At 41.3% G+C, this 13,924-nt stretch overlaps 1 protein-coding gene across 2 annotated transcripts in view; it reads left to right on the top strand.

The window, feature by feature from the left end:
- OLFM2 (olfactomedin 2) overlaps positions 1-8,917 on the top strand; it is a 290,888-nt gene extending 281,971 nt beyond the window's left edge. For both annotated transcript variants that reach the window (XM_063449181.1, XM_063449182.1), the window contains exon 6: positions 8,048-8,917. In XM_063449181.1, the coding sequence (XP_063305251.1) occupies positions 8,048-8,722 (675 nt within the window). In that variant the 3' untranslated portion in view covers positions 8,723-8,917. The remainder of the gene's footprint in view (positions 1-8,047) is intronic.
- The last annotated feature ends 5,007 nt before the right edge of the window (positions 8,918-13,924 follow it).

Below are 13,924 nucleotides of genomic sequence, written 5' to 3'. Positions count from 1 at the left end.
ATCTCTGCTAGCTTCCTATTGCTGTACCCCAGAATACCCATAGTGATCATAGAAGATCATCTAAACATTAGCTGAGACTTTATGAAGGGTGAAACCAAGTGTTCTTTATTGGGAAAATACACACATATTGATATAGTCCATGTAACGGCTACCCAGTGTGTCAGAGGGGTGTATGCCGTTGGAGACATCCTTTGTCCTAGCAAGAGGCTGTGCTGTAGTGTGTTCCAGATGTCCCATCAGCTGAACCAGTGTAGAGAGAGAAAATAGCAGAGCTCTTACAAGAGCGAGTGATTAGCTGGATGCAGTTTCCCTACAATAACGAGACGGGGCTCCGTATTCAGGGTTAAGAAGATCGGAAGGTTTAATGTGCCAGGCTGGCCTTTAATGGAACTTTTCCCAAAAGGTTACCACCCATGTGGACCTTGTGGGGCACCGAAAAATAAATTCAACAACCAATAGTTTACACTCACAAAGTTAAACACTCACATTCATTACTGTAAATTCCTCCCCTCTGCTTGGGAGATAATTGAGTTAATTACTGTATCAACTCAATTATCTCCAAGCGAACAAATTAACTTTTTAAACATTTTTCAAAACATTAAAATTATACATCCAATTCCCATATTTTCTGAACGGGCATAATTAGGAGACCAACATATAAAAAAATAATGCAAATTGGTTCAGGGGTTCGGGAGATAGATGGAAGTTCCATTTCTGCTCGGCTGCACACGAGGCTCCTGCCCAAAATAGTTTCATGCATTCAGCTTGTGCAGCCGGTCCCTTTTCGTATGTTTAAAATACCGAACAAACATCCCAATCAGTGTTCATGATTTTGATGGTCGTGTGCCGCCTCGTTCGTGCCTTGCTTTTACCGAACGCCGCTCCTTTCGTATGAATGTGTACAAATATTAGTGGTCCTAGAAGTCTCAGCATTGTTCGGAAGTTCGAGTGTCAGAAAATATTTCCAGACACTCTACGACCAAATCCCGGTGGACACGTTCAACAAAACAAGATGGGCGTCGCTACGTGCTCGTGCATATGAATCACAGTAACCCAGTGAACCACTTAGAACATTGAAGTTGCGGTTTGGCACAGAGTCAATGAGTCAATTGGCGGCACACGACTGGTCTGGGTGGTCACTCGTACGACAATTTGTTCGGTTATACGAACAAGTTAAGAGGGTTATTCGTTTTGCAATTCGTATGAATAGAGTGAAAGGGTTGCGATTTCAATTGTTACAGAGTTACAAATCTGAGGGCCAGCCAATAACAGGGTATCTGTTACAGTCCAGAATGTGAATTCACCTTCAAGGGGGTGATTACCAACAAAAAAACTAATCCTACCAAGGTGCCACTGTGTCTGGGCTAAAAGCATGCTACCTCACACTTAGTCTCTTCCATACAGAGTGCCCTGGAATCAGACCCTTAAAACCACCTCCCAAAACGTGGAACCAACAGAAACAAGCTGTCTACCCTAATCCAAATAGTTCCCTGATTGCCCTTATGTTGTTCAATAATCACATTATTATAGATTTTGTCAGCTATTGTTGAGTTCCTATCTGACATGAAGTCCCACGTGGCCAGCTTGGACTTCTGAGTCTCTCCCAGGTCTTCACAAGGGTGCTATCACAACTGTGTGATTGGCATACTAGGCGCTTGGGTAGGTTAAAGATTAAGGATGATGAAAATAGTGTTTTTTGGGGGATGTTCATTGTTTTCTGTAACAGGAATATCCCTTTGACTCTATAAATAGGGTAGTGTCACAATGAATTATGTATTTTTGTTTACAACAGTGTATCATCTCTTTAATATTAACCCAATATGTCCACAAATTTAACAGGCTGGTTTAAATAAAAAGTGCACGTGATTTAAAAGAGGACCCTTGATACCTTGACCTAAATAATATATCTCAGAACAAGACCTCTGCAAAAGTCAGGTCAGACATTCTAAAACTCCAAAGTTATATTGAAATAATCAAACATAATTAAAAAAATAAAATAAACAGTCTTTCCTATTAACTTTAACCCCTTTGAGTGATAAAGGCAAACACTCACATGAGTAAAATCTGTATCTCTTTCATTCATCTTTATTCTAGATTTATTTGTTATTTGTATTTTTTTAAAGCCCCCAGTTCTGCCAGCTTCCCTTCTGCCCTTTTTCCATCTCTGCACAATTTTAACCCACAAGCATCTCACTACATCATAATAATCACATATTTGGTGCTCTGTGATCTTGTCCTTGTATCTTATTAAATCTACGTGTTTAGATCACTTGCATGCTGTGTAACAATTACCTCTTTTAATCTGAGTGCTAATACTCTTGCTGCTAAATACCTGTGTAACACTATTGATTTTCATCAGTAACCCAATCCATTGTAAGTGATGGCACTATCAGTTCTAAGCGGTAACACTATTGATTGCCACTTGTAATACAATTCATTCTGAGGCAGAATGTCATCAGTCATGAGTGCGGGTGTAACACCATTGATCCCAAACAGCAAAATCCTGCATTGTAAATGATAGCGATATTGAATATTGGTGGAAATCCCATTAAGGCTAAGTGCAATATTGACTGTGGAATTGCTCATTCTTAGCAGTACAGCCATCTATCCTCGATGACAAAGCAATGATTCTTAAGTGGTATTAATACTCTTACTAATTCAAGTATATATTTATTGATACTCGCTGCTAACGATTCCTGACCAACTTTTACACTATATATAACAGAATTGATTGGTTTGAAATGGTTGTATGTCATTTTAAAGCAGATTTTTCCCAGCTTTCTTAATTCTGTTTGTTTATTATTTCTCTTTTTTGTTTTGTTATAGCGTCAAATTTCAAGCTAATGTTTTATTGTTGTATAAATTTATGGGTTATTTATTACCATATTCCTGATGTAGTTGAACCTCTTCTGGAGAATTTGATTGATAATGATGACTTCTGTGGACAAATCATTTGAAACATTTTTCTAATATTATTAAATCATTTAAAAAGTTTATTAAATCAAGGCCTATGGTATCAATGTAATATTGTTGATTTATTATTTTCGAATAAACGTAAAATTATTTAATAGTATGAAAAATATTTTAATGTTCTGATTTTTTTTATATATAGCTATATTTTTTATGTATGATATATGTTTTAGTATTTAAAATATGTTCAAAAATAATTGAAAAGTTTATTCGAAAATATTAAATCCATTGGAAAGTCTAACCAATAATATTAAATTGAAGCCTAAGGCCTTGATTTAATATTGTTGGATAAGCTTTCCAAATTATTTCATATTTCTAGGTAAACTTCTAAAAAAAAAATTTTTAAGATATTCATTTGTTAAAAACGTATCATACTTAAAATATATATATCAATATACCAAAATTACAAAATTTGAATATTTTGTATAATGTTAAAATATTTGAAAAGATTATCTAACAATATTACCGTATTTGGACTCAATTTGAATCTCTCCAAATAGTGCAATACTGCTATAAAGACTAAGGTTAAATAACTGAACTGAAAACAAACCCTCATAACTAGATGCGTTATAAATTCTGCTATTTTGACCAGTGGTGTATTCTGAAATGGTGCTGCCCTATGCTTGACAGATCTCGGGCACTGTGATAGAATTTATCTTGATTCCAAGGCTCAAGCTTATAGGTGTCATATAATGATATCCTATATTAAAATTGGCTAACTTGGAATTAGGATTGATTGCTTGATGCTTGAACAACACTTAAGACCATATATGTCTAAGTCCCGGGAGCAGAGAGCCCCCACCCAAGATGTCTCTACTCTAATCTTGTTGTTCTCTCTTACCCAGAAACGTATTTGTTATGTATACATGGCGCTCATTCCTATGTCTTATCTTTATTCATCAGCTGGGTTTTATACATTAAAAAGTAAGTGCTTACGTGCAAATACTCTTAGAACAAAAATAGCAAGGGAATACAGATAAGACATAGGAATGAGCGCCATGTATACATAACAAATAAGTTTCTGGGTAAGAGAGAACAACAAGATTAGAGTAGAGACATCTTGGGTGGGGGCTCTCTGCTCCCGGGACTTAGACATATATGGTCTTAAGTGTTGTTCAAGCATCAAGCAATCAATCCTAATTCCAAGTTAGCCAATTTTAATATAGGATATCATTATATGACACCTATAAGCTGGAGCCTTGGAATCAAGATAAATTCTATCACAATTCCCTCTTTTGATCCAAGGGTCACCCAAATGTCCAAGGTATATCCAGGCCTGCTAGCCAAAGCCTGTGGGACTTTCATTTATTGCTTCACCACGGTTCCCTTGGACTGAGCGACCACCAGAATCAGCAGAGGAGAGTTCTTTCATTTGTTAGGCGAGGTAACATCATAAAACCTTTCCGAAGTCGGAGCTGGAATGTAAGTTAAGGTACGACCAACAGTAGGTTTGCTTTTACATAGAGAGATTAGTAGACATGAAAAAAATCTAAAGGTTAGAAAAATAGCCATAATGACAAATATAGCTAATAGCAAAAAGTAAAAAAAATTCTTAATTAGTAAAGTCAACCATGTTCCTAGCCCAAATGTCCAATCCCAATCCTCAAAGAAGCCGTTATCTTGTTTGATATCCTGTACTAAGTCATGTAAATCTTTTATATGTTTATGGATCATAGTGCCATGGTCAGATAGGTTAAAACAGCACATACCTTCAATAGCTTCACATCCTAAGTCATGTTTCATTAGTAAGTAGTCAATGGCTGCTCTATTCTCAAGGATTGCCTTCTTATTTGCCTGGTTGTCCATAAGTAGCTCTTCTAGGGCCTGTGAAGTGGCATTTAAACCTTTTGCAAGGGAACAGGCTACAGCATTAACTACTCGGGTATTATACAGTGCTAAGCCTGGGACTCCTACCAAGGTGTACGCTAGGGCAGAGTATTCGGCTTTGGATAAGAGAGTGATTTCAGAGTTACAATCAGAAGTAAGGGTGTTTTTAACATCTCTCCTGTCTCTCAGCAGTTTGTGTAGCTGGGTGGTTTTAGTGATCAGGTCAGATTTGGAAAACATGGTCATGGTTAGTCGAGAAATTGCACAGGGACCTCCTGTAATGTTACCTGGGACATAAGCATAAGTAATATTTCCACAGGAGAAAGTCCATCCTTTAGGAAGATAGACATTGTAGTGGTAACTCATAACTTGGTGAGTTTTGGTACAATTCATAGTGGTGCTCAGGGCTCTACAATTCGTGGTATTTTTCCACCATGTGGGGCAAAACAGGGATTCAGTATTAGGGTCTCTTGAACAATTACATGAAAAAGACCAACATAGTTCAGCGCCTGTCACATTAATTGTCTTCAGGGATAGGGGGGGCATGCCTACCAGTGGTTTGAAGGCATAAGAATATAGTTGTAGAGATTTATGGGGTCTATGGGTATGTAGGTACTTCCTCAACAGTGAGATTGGTGTGGGGACAGCTATAAGACAAGATTCTATGGCGTTTTCAGTACTCAGGAGAGGGTTGAGGCAAAAGGAGGTTAAATTGAAAGCCTTTGCTATCTGCAACCATATATTTTCCTGCCATGCATTATTATTTTCTGGTCTCAAGTCAGAGTAGCATATCTGAACAGAGCATAATATGGTAAAGGATATGAACAGCTTCATGTTGGTGGATCAGTCGGAGTGACTTGTTTACAGTGACTGGCGTGTATCCACGTGGCTTTTCCTTCTAGTTTTACCGAGGTAGCCGTAGTCAAGAGCACTTGGAATGGACCGTCAAAGCGTGGTTCAAGTCCTTTCCTCACATGCCTCTTTATCACCACCCAATCACCAGGCTGCAGTTTGTGAGTTGCAGAGTCAGAGTCTGGATCTGGAATAGAATCAAAGACTTGTTTATGCACCTTGTCTAATCTTTGGTGTAGGGCCTGAACATAGGCAGTCATACTACCATGCTGCATCTGGAGGGTTTGGGGAAAATAGAGGCCTGTCTTTGGGGCACATCCAAACAGGATCTCAAAAGGGGATAGGCCATGTCTGGAATTGGGGGTGAATCTCATAGAAAAGAGTGCTAGGGGAAGGCATTCAGTCCAGGGCTTCCCTGTGTCTTGCATGGCTTTTGCAATCTTGTTCTTTAAGGTGCCATTTGCCCTTTCTACTTTCCCACTACTCTGGGGGTGATAAGGGGTGTGGAAGGCCTGACTGATCCCTAAGGCTTTCATAATTTCTTGCATTATTTCCCCAGTGAAATGGCTACCTCTGTCACTTTCAATCACTTCAGGTACTCCATATCTACATACCAGTTCCTTCAGAAGCTTACTCGCTGTTATCTTTGTTGTGGCTTTCGACACTGGGTAGGCCTCTGGCCAACCTGAAAAGAGATCAATGCACACCAACACATATTCATACACTCCTCCTACCTTAGGTAGTTGAATATAGTCTATCTGCAGTCTTTGAAACGGGTAAAGTGGCCTTGGTGTGTGCTTACTCGGTGTTTTGACAGCCTGTCCTGGATTGTTTCTAGCACAAATCACGCAAGCTTGGGTGTGTTTAGCTGCTACAACAGTAAATCCGGGTGCTACCCAATGGGTGTTTACTAAGCTGTTCATGTGCATCTTGGATAGATGTGTAGGTCCATGGGCAATCTGGGCCATCATGGGGTACAATACTCGTGGCAAACACAGTCTTTTACCTTTCCTCCACATTTGGTCATCATCAGGTTCTGCATCTTGTTTCCTCCAGAGGTCATGTTCTTCCTTGTTTGCCTGTCTTTGTAAGCTCAACAGAAACTTATTTGTTATGTATACATGGCGCTCATTCCTATGTCTTATCTGTATTCCCTTGCTATTTTTGTTCTAAGAGTATTTGCACGTAAGCACTTACTTTTTAATGTATAAAACCCAGCTGATGAATAAAAAACACACATTGACAGATGCAAACAGTCACAGACAGATGCATACACTTACTGACAGACACACACTATCACTCACACACACACATTCACTGGGCACACACACTCACAGACACTTACTGACAGACAGACACACACATTCACTGAAACACACACTCACTGACAGACACACACACACTCAAATTCACTGACGTACACTCACTCAAATTCACTGACACACATACACTCACTCACATTCACTGACACACACTCACTCACATTCACTGACACACACACTCACTCACTTCCTCACATTCACTGACACACACACACAGTCACATTCATTGACAAACATACACATTTCCCCCCAACACTCACAATTATTATTATTTTTTCTAAATTTAAATCCACCCAGATTCCCTACTTTTGAGATAGCTGGGTGGATTTTTCACCGGGGGTCTAGTGGGGCTGCTGGCCAGGAAGGCGGCCGGACGTGCAGCGAGGGAGCTTTGATCTTGCGTGCCACAGAGTGATGCCAGGAGCCGGACTGCCGTCATATTCCGGCTTCTGGCATTACTGCCTGGGAGACAACTGGCTGCCTACCCCGGGGGGGCCTAAAGGTCGACCGCCGGCCAGATCTTGGGCCCCCATAAAACAAGGCAAACAAGGCATTAGCCTGGGCATTTGGGGAAGGCGTTTTTTGCCGCCCCCTGGAAATTGCCACCCAAGGCAAATGCCTTGTTTGCCTCGCAATAGATACATCCCTGATTTTGACCTAAAGGAAGTTGTCAGTTCATTGTATAGTTAGTAGACCCTTTTAGAGTACTGAATTAAACTGGAATGGGAACAGTAAACCCTAATATAAGGAGAAAAAGGGATTCTCCATTTTAATGTTTTGCTGTCAAGAATATTTTCTCTTTAAATGTAATTATATCTGTACAGTTTAATTCTCCCACTTGTTGCAATATGTTATTGGTGTTCTATGACTATCCAAGTAGGTCCATATAATGAGCTATACCCATATCCCACTACTGTCAACAGCACGTATATATATATATCTGTTTCAGACTTGTTTAGTATTTTGCTGCTGCATAAAGGGTATTTATTCCATTAAGACAATGGAGAATAAAGAAGGATACTGAGCAATGCAATTTACTAAATGGTATTAATAGGAACTTTTCTCCTTTATTCCAGGTGTGGTACATGGATGGCTACTACAAGGGGCGCAGAGTCTTAGAATATCGAAGCCTCAATGATTTCATCAAAGGTCAGAATTTTGTTCAGCACCTTCTTCCGCATCCATGGGCTGGTACAGGCCACGTGGTATATAATGGGTCCCTTTACTACAACAAGTACCAGAGCAACATTGTGGTGAAGTATCATTTTCGATCACGAAGTGTCTCGGTGCAGAGAAGCCTTAACAACGCCGGCTACAACAACACCTTTCCTTATTCCTGGGGTGGCTTCTCTGACATTGACTTCATGGTGGATGAAAATGGTCTCTGGGCAGTCTACACAACCAATCAGAATGCAGGCAACATTGTAGTCAGCAAGATAGATCCTATAACTCTTGAGATCCTTCAGACCTGGGACACCGGTTACCCGAAACGCAGCGCTGGAGAGTCCTTTATGATATGTGGGACCCTTTACGTCACCAATTCTCATTTGGCGGGAGCCAAAATCTATTTCGCTTACTACACAAATTCGTCTACTTATGAGTATACAGATATCCCATTTCATAATCAGTATTCACACATATCCATGCTGGACTACAACCCACGAGAGAGAGTCCTATACACATGGAATAATGGTCATCAAGTTCTGTACAATGTCACACTGTTTCATGTGATAAAGACTTCTGGAGAATAATGTTGACTGTATAGGATGATCATTCCACATACTTTTGTTCTTTATGGGTTTCCTTCTTTTTACAGTCTGATAATGTCAGTTATTTCTATGAAACGCACAGAACACAAAAAGACTTTCACGTGGTTGAGTGAGCATGGTATCAAATATACTTTTTTTCTGGTGGCAAATAAAGACAGTATTTGACATTGACCATTTCAGTAGTCTTTCTCTTTTTTTATTAATTAGTTTTACTTTTTAAAGAACAAAGATCTAGATCTAAAATAATTTTGTAATACTTATTCAGTGTCATCCATTGTCTTCTAGACAGGCATTATAGCACATACGTCTCAGTTCCTTCTACTTTATACAGACATAAGGAAACCTATATTTCATGTTTTTCTGAATTATATCAGGTTACATCCTTCACTCCTCCTCCTAATTCAGAATTTCCAAGATATACCACACTTAGCCTTCTAATGCACATATAATAAGTGGATTGCTCTCTGCCTGCAGCCTTTGCAAGCCCTCTCCTCCTTCTCCAGCCCACAATTTCTATGTTTATTCAATCACAGACTTCCCAATACACCTTAATGAGAGGTTTCTGCTAGGCAAGTAGTCTAAGCAATTGCTACTTCTTGAGTTTAGCTTGACTGAGATAAACTATCAGGAAGTAACCGGACCAGTTGTCTGATTGACATCCAAAGAGGTGTAACAAGGTTAATTTTTACAACAAGGTTAATGTTTACAAATCAAAAAAGAGGACACACTTATCACACATTAAGCAATTCAGCAAGCTAAAGTGCTTTAGGTGTTTTGAGTGTCCCTTTAAATGCAGACATAATGATGTAAGTAAAGCACATCAGGAAACTCATTTCTCAGCTCCTTCAGAAATAGAGATTTAGGGTAATTAAACACAATCTTTTTAATGCTGCTAAATGGTTGTTATTTTTGGAGTAATTTGTAGACAGATTTAATATCATGGCACAGGGGTGCATTGTTGGGCAGTGAACAGGAGTATTTAAATGATATTATTGCTATTTCCCCCCTCTCCTATTAATGACCTCATGTGCATTCATTTGTGCATGATAGGAAAGCACCCAAGGAAAGAATTAATGGTAATTTCCTCCCTCTCAACAAAAAAAATAAAAAAATAACTTAAGTAAAAAGTCTCGGAGGTATCAGAACCTTCTATAATTGCATCCATGATTTAGCCAATCAACAAAACAGGATTCCGACAGAATTAATAACTTAAGAAGGGATATGTGTGCTATATTGAACGGTTACTGTTCTAGACAAGAGTTGTTCTATAATATTAAAATGTTCTCCCATCATCTAAAGCCATGGCATGGAAGATCTATATATAAATGTACCATGTCTTTTGCTTTATATAAGGTGCACATTAAGGACATGAGGATATCTTAAGTTCTAAGAACCACTCAAAGGGACACTGTAGACATCATAATTGCTTGAACTCATTAAAGTGGGTATAGTTTCTGGAGTACCCTTGCACTGTTTTCCATTCAACATTAAACCGTTGTTAATGTTTATGTTAATGCTAAACAAGGGTGCCCAGCAACACCTCCTCTCTGTGCTGCTTGGGCATTAGTCTGAGCAACAATGGCTGGGATAGGCTGAGAGTGTCACACATTCAGCCTATCACAGTGCTATTACGGGTATAAATCATCCCAGTGCACGCTTCTAGTGCACTAACTTGGGCGAGTATATAAGCAGAAGTTAATAACATGCATGCTTGCCTCAACACGTATGTGTTCAAGATGACATCATTATCCCATCATGTTCTGGGTGTGCTCATGTGAGATGGGGCATCTACAGAAAAATGTAAGTACACGTGCATTAAGGTCATTATGTCAATAGCAGATATACCACTTTTCCAAGAAAACATGAATGCATTTATTTCTGAAATTTTTTATTGTGGATATATTTACAATCAGGATGCAAAAGCTGCTTTTCCCCCAGATCAACAACCAATCAAAGGCTTTTCATTGAGAAGCCTCTCCCGTTGAGTCACACAGTCTTGTGCTCAGCTGTCAACCCAAGGCCTCTCTGTCTGCCATCCAAGGAGTCCACAGGCAGAGTCCGCGTAGAGTTAAAATAAGCATGATCTGATAGGCCCACTTTTACTTGGGGATAATGCAGGCATGATTTAGTAGTGTGCGCTTGCCACTTCCATTAGCTTGATGGAGCTAACAAAAGCAAAAGAAAACCTCTCTGGCTGTCTGTTTGATAGTCGTAGAGGTGTTCCTGCAATTATTTATAAAAGTGGGAATTTCAAACAGAAACTATCACTTTTATAACCTTCAATTACAATGACAAGGTCTAATCACATAAAGCCCTTCAGCAAGCTAAAGTGGTTTATGACTGTGGAGTGGTCCTTTAAGTTACATGGAATGCTTTGACTGGGGCACAACAACCAGATTTACAATGTGTCATTAAGTAGTAAATAAAAACAAATAATACAATTTGTAGTTAACTTAAAGTTAAAAGTTCTGCTTTAAGTCTTATAGGAATACTCTAGTACCCAAATACAAAATAAATAAAGATCAATGTTCAGTAGATATTTCCCAATGTATTTTCCCAACGTAGTTCACTGACAAGTATTTGCAGGGCAGGTGCTCCGGGCAATTGTTGCCTCTTGAGAAGCATAGAAACTAGGCATGTGCATGGGGAAAATATTCGGCTCGGATCGGCATTCCGAAATTCGGGACTTCATCAATTCAGGACTTTGGCAATTCGGCAACTTCGGCACTTGACCACTTCGGTACTTCGCCTCTTCGGAACTTCGGCACTTCGGCAAAGTCTGAACTTTGGCAACTTCGGAACTTCAGCAACTTCAGAACTACGGCATTTCTGGACTTTTGTTGCAGCCGCTTGGTAGATAACTCCCTAATTCCCACGGTATTAGGGAGTTACCTACCAAAAGGCTGAAAGACCTAAATTGGTCTTTCAGCCAAATTTACTAATACTAAGTAAAAATTACTTAGTATTAGTAAATTATGACCCTACTCGCTATACCGAGAGTAGGGACATGTCTATTAAACAGTGAGCAGCCTGTGGCCTCCCCCCTGGCCCCCACCCCTGAGCGATGGGTGGGGGCCCTAAATACAAATGGGGGGGGACCTAATGTCCTCCCCCTGGCCCCCACACCTGAGCGGCGGGTGGGGCCCTAAATACAAATGGGGGGACCTAATGACCTCCCCCCTGGCCCCCACCCCTGAGCGGCGGGTGGGGGCCCTAAATACAAATGGGGGGACCTATTGTCCTCCCACCTGGCCCCTACCTCTGAACGGTGGGTGGGGGCCCTAAACAAGAATAAGGGGGGGACCTAATGTCCTCTCCCTGGCCCCCACCCCTGAGCGGTGGGTGGGGGCCCTAAATGAAAATTTAACCCCCCTTCCCCCCAGGTGACTAGGGGTCCCCAAACCCCTAGTCACCCCCTCCCAAAAAAAATAAACTCCTACCTACCCCCCTCACCCTAAAAATAATGAGGGGGGACTGTTAACTAAATACCTGTAAAAATAAATAAAAATAAACTTACCATTCAATGTTTTCTTTCTTCTAAAATCTTCTTTTTTCAGCCCCGAAAAAGGGCAAATAAATATCCATAATAACTGACACAATTAAAAAAAAAAACGAGCGCAAAAAAAAAATCCATCTTCACCCAGCGAGGGCTCCGCGCAGACTGAGCTCTGCAGAGCGGGGAAGGCTTATACAGCCTTGCCCCGCCCTGCAATTAGGCTCAGAGCACTCTGATTGGTGGGTTTAAGCCATGCAATCAGAATGCTCTGACAGGTAAATGAAGAGACTGACAGGTAAGTCTCTACATTTACCTGTCACTGCACTCTGATTGGTTGGTTTGAAATCCACCAATCAGAGTGCTCTGTGTCATTTTACACAGCGTGGGAAAGTTCTTTGGAATTTTCCCACGCTGTGTAATTTCACTCATAACTCTCTGATTGGTGGATTAAGTAACCAATCAGAGAGTTATGATTCAAATTACACAGCGTGGGAAAATTCCAAAGAACTTTCCCACGCTGTGTAAAATGACACAGAGCACTCTGATTGGTGGATTTCAAACCAACCAATCAGAGTGCTGTGACAGGTAAATGTAGAGACTTACCTGTCAGTCTCTTCATTTACCTGTCAGAGCATTCTGATTGGATGGCTTAAACCCACCAATCAGAGTGCTCTGAGCCTAATTGCAGGGCGTGGCAAGGCTTTAAAAGCCTTCCCCCGCCCTGCAGAGCTCAGTCTGCGCGGAGCCCTCGCCGGGTGAAGATGGATTCTTTTTTTTGCGCTTGTTTTTTTTTTTTTTAATTACATTGGTTATTATGGATTTTTATTTGCCCTTTTTTGGGGCTGAAAAAAGAAGATTTTAGAAGAAAGAAAACATTGAATGGTAAGTTTATTTTTATTTATTTTTACAAGTATTTAGTTAACGGTCCCCCCTCATTATTTTTAGGGTGAGGGGGGTAGGTAGGCGTTTATTTTTTCTTGGGAGGGGGTGACTAGGGTTTTTTGGACCCCTAGTCACTTGGGGAGGGGGGTTAAATATGTATTTAGGGCCCCCACCCGCCGCTCAGGGGTGGGGGCCAGGGAGTGGGAGGACATTAGGTCCCCCCCCCAATTTGTATTTAGGGCCCCCACCCACCGCTCAGGGGTGGGGGCCAGGGGGGAAGGACATTAGGTCCCCCCCTTAATTTTGTTTAGGGCCCCACCCACCGCTCAGGGGTGGGGGCCAAGGGGGAGGACATTAGGTCCCCCCCTTATTTTTGTTTATGGCCCCCACCCACCGCTCAGGGGTGGGGGCCAGGGGGGAGGACATTAGGTGTCCCCCCAATTTGTAATTAGGGCCCCCACCCACCGCTCAGGGGTGGGGGACAGGGGGCAGGGCATTAGGTCCTCCTCCCCAATTTGTATTTAGGGCCCCCACCCACCGTTCAGGGGTGGGGGCCAGGGGTAGGACATTAGGTCCCCCCTTATTCTTGTTTAGGGCCCCCACCCACCGCTCAGGGGTGGGGGCCAGGGGTGAGGACATTAGGTCCCCCCCAATTTGTATTTAGGGCCCCCACCCACCGCTCAGGGGTGGGGGTCAGGGGGAAGGACATTAGGTCACCCCCATTCTTGTTTAGGGTCACCACCCACCACTCAGGGGTGGGGGCCAGGGGGGAGGACATTAGGTTCCCCCCCAATTTTTATTTAGGG

This window comes from Pelobates fuscus, chromosome 3, assembly GCF_036172605.1.
Source record: "Pelobates fuscus isolate aPelFus1 chromosome 3, aPelFus1.pri, whole genome shotgun sequence".
Classification (NCBI taxonomy): domain Eukaryota; kingdom Metazoa; phylum Chordata; class Amphibia; order Anura; family Pelobatidae; genus Pelobates; species Pelobates fuscus.
The sequence above is the reverse complement of the archived record's forward strand: the minus strand, read 5'-3'. Positions and strand labels throughout refer to the sequence as shown.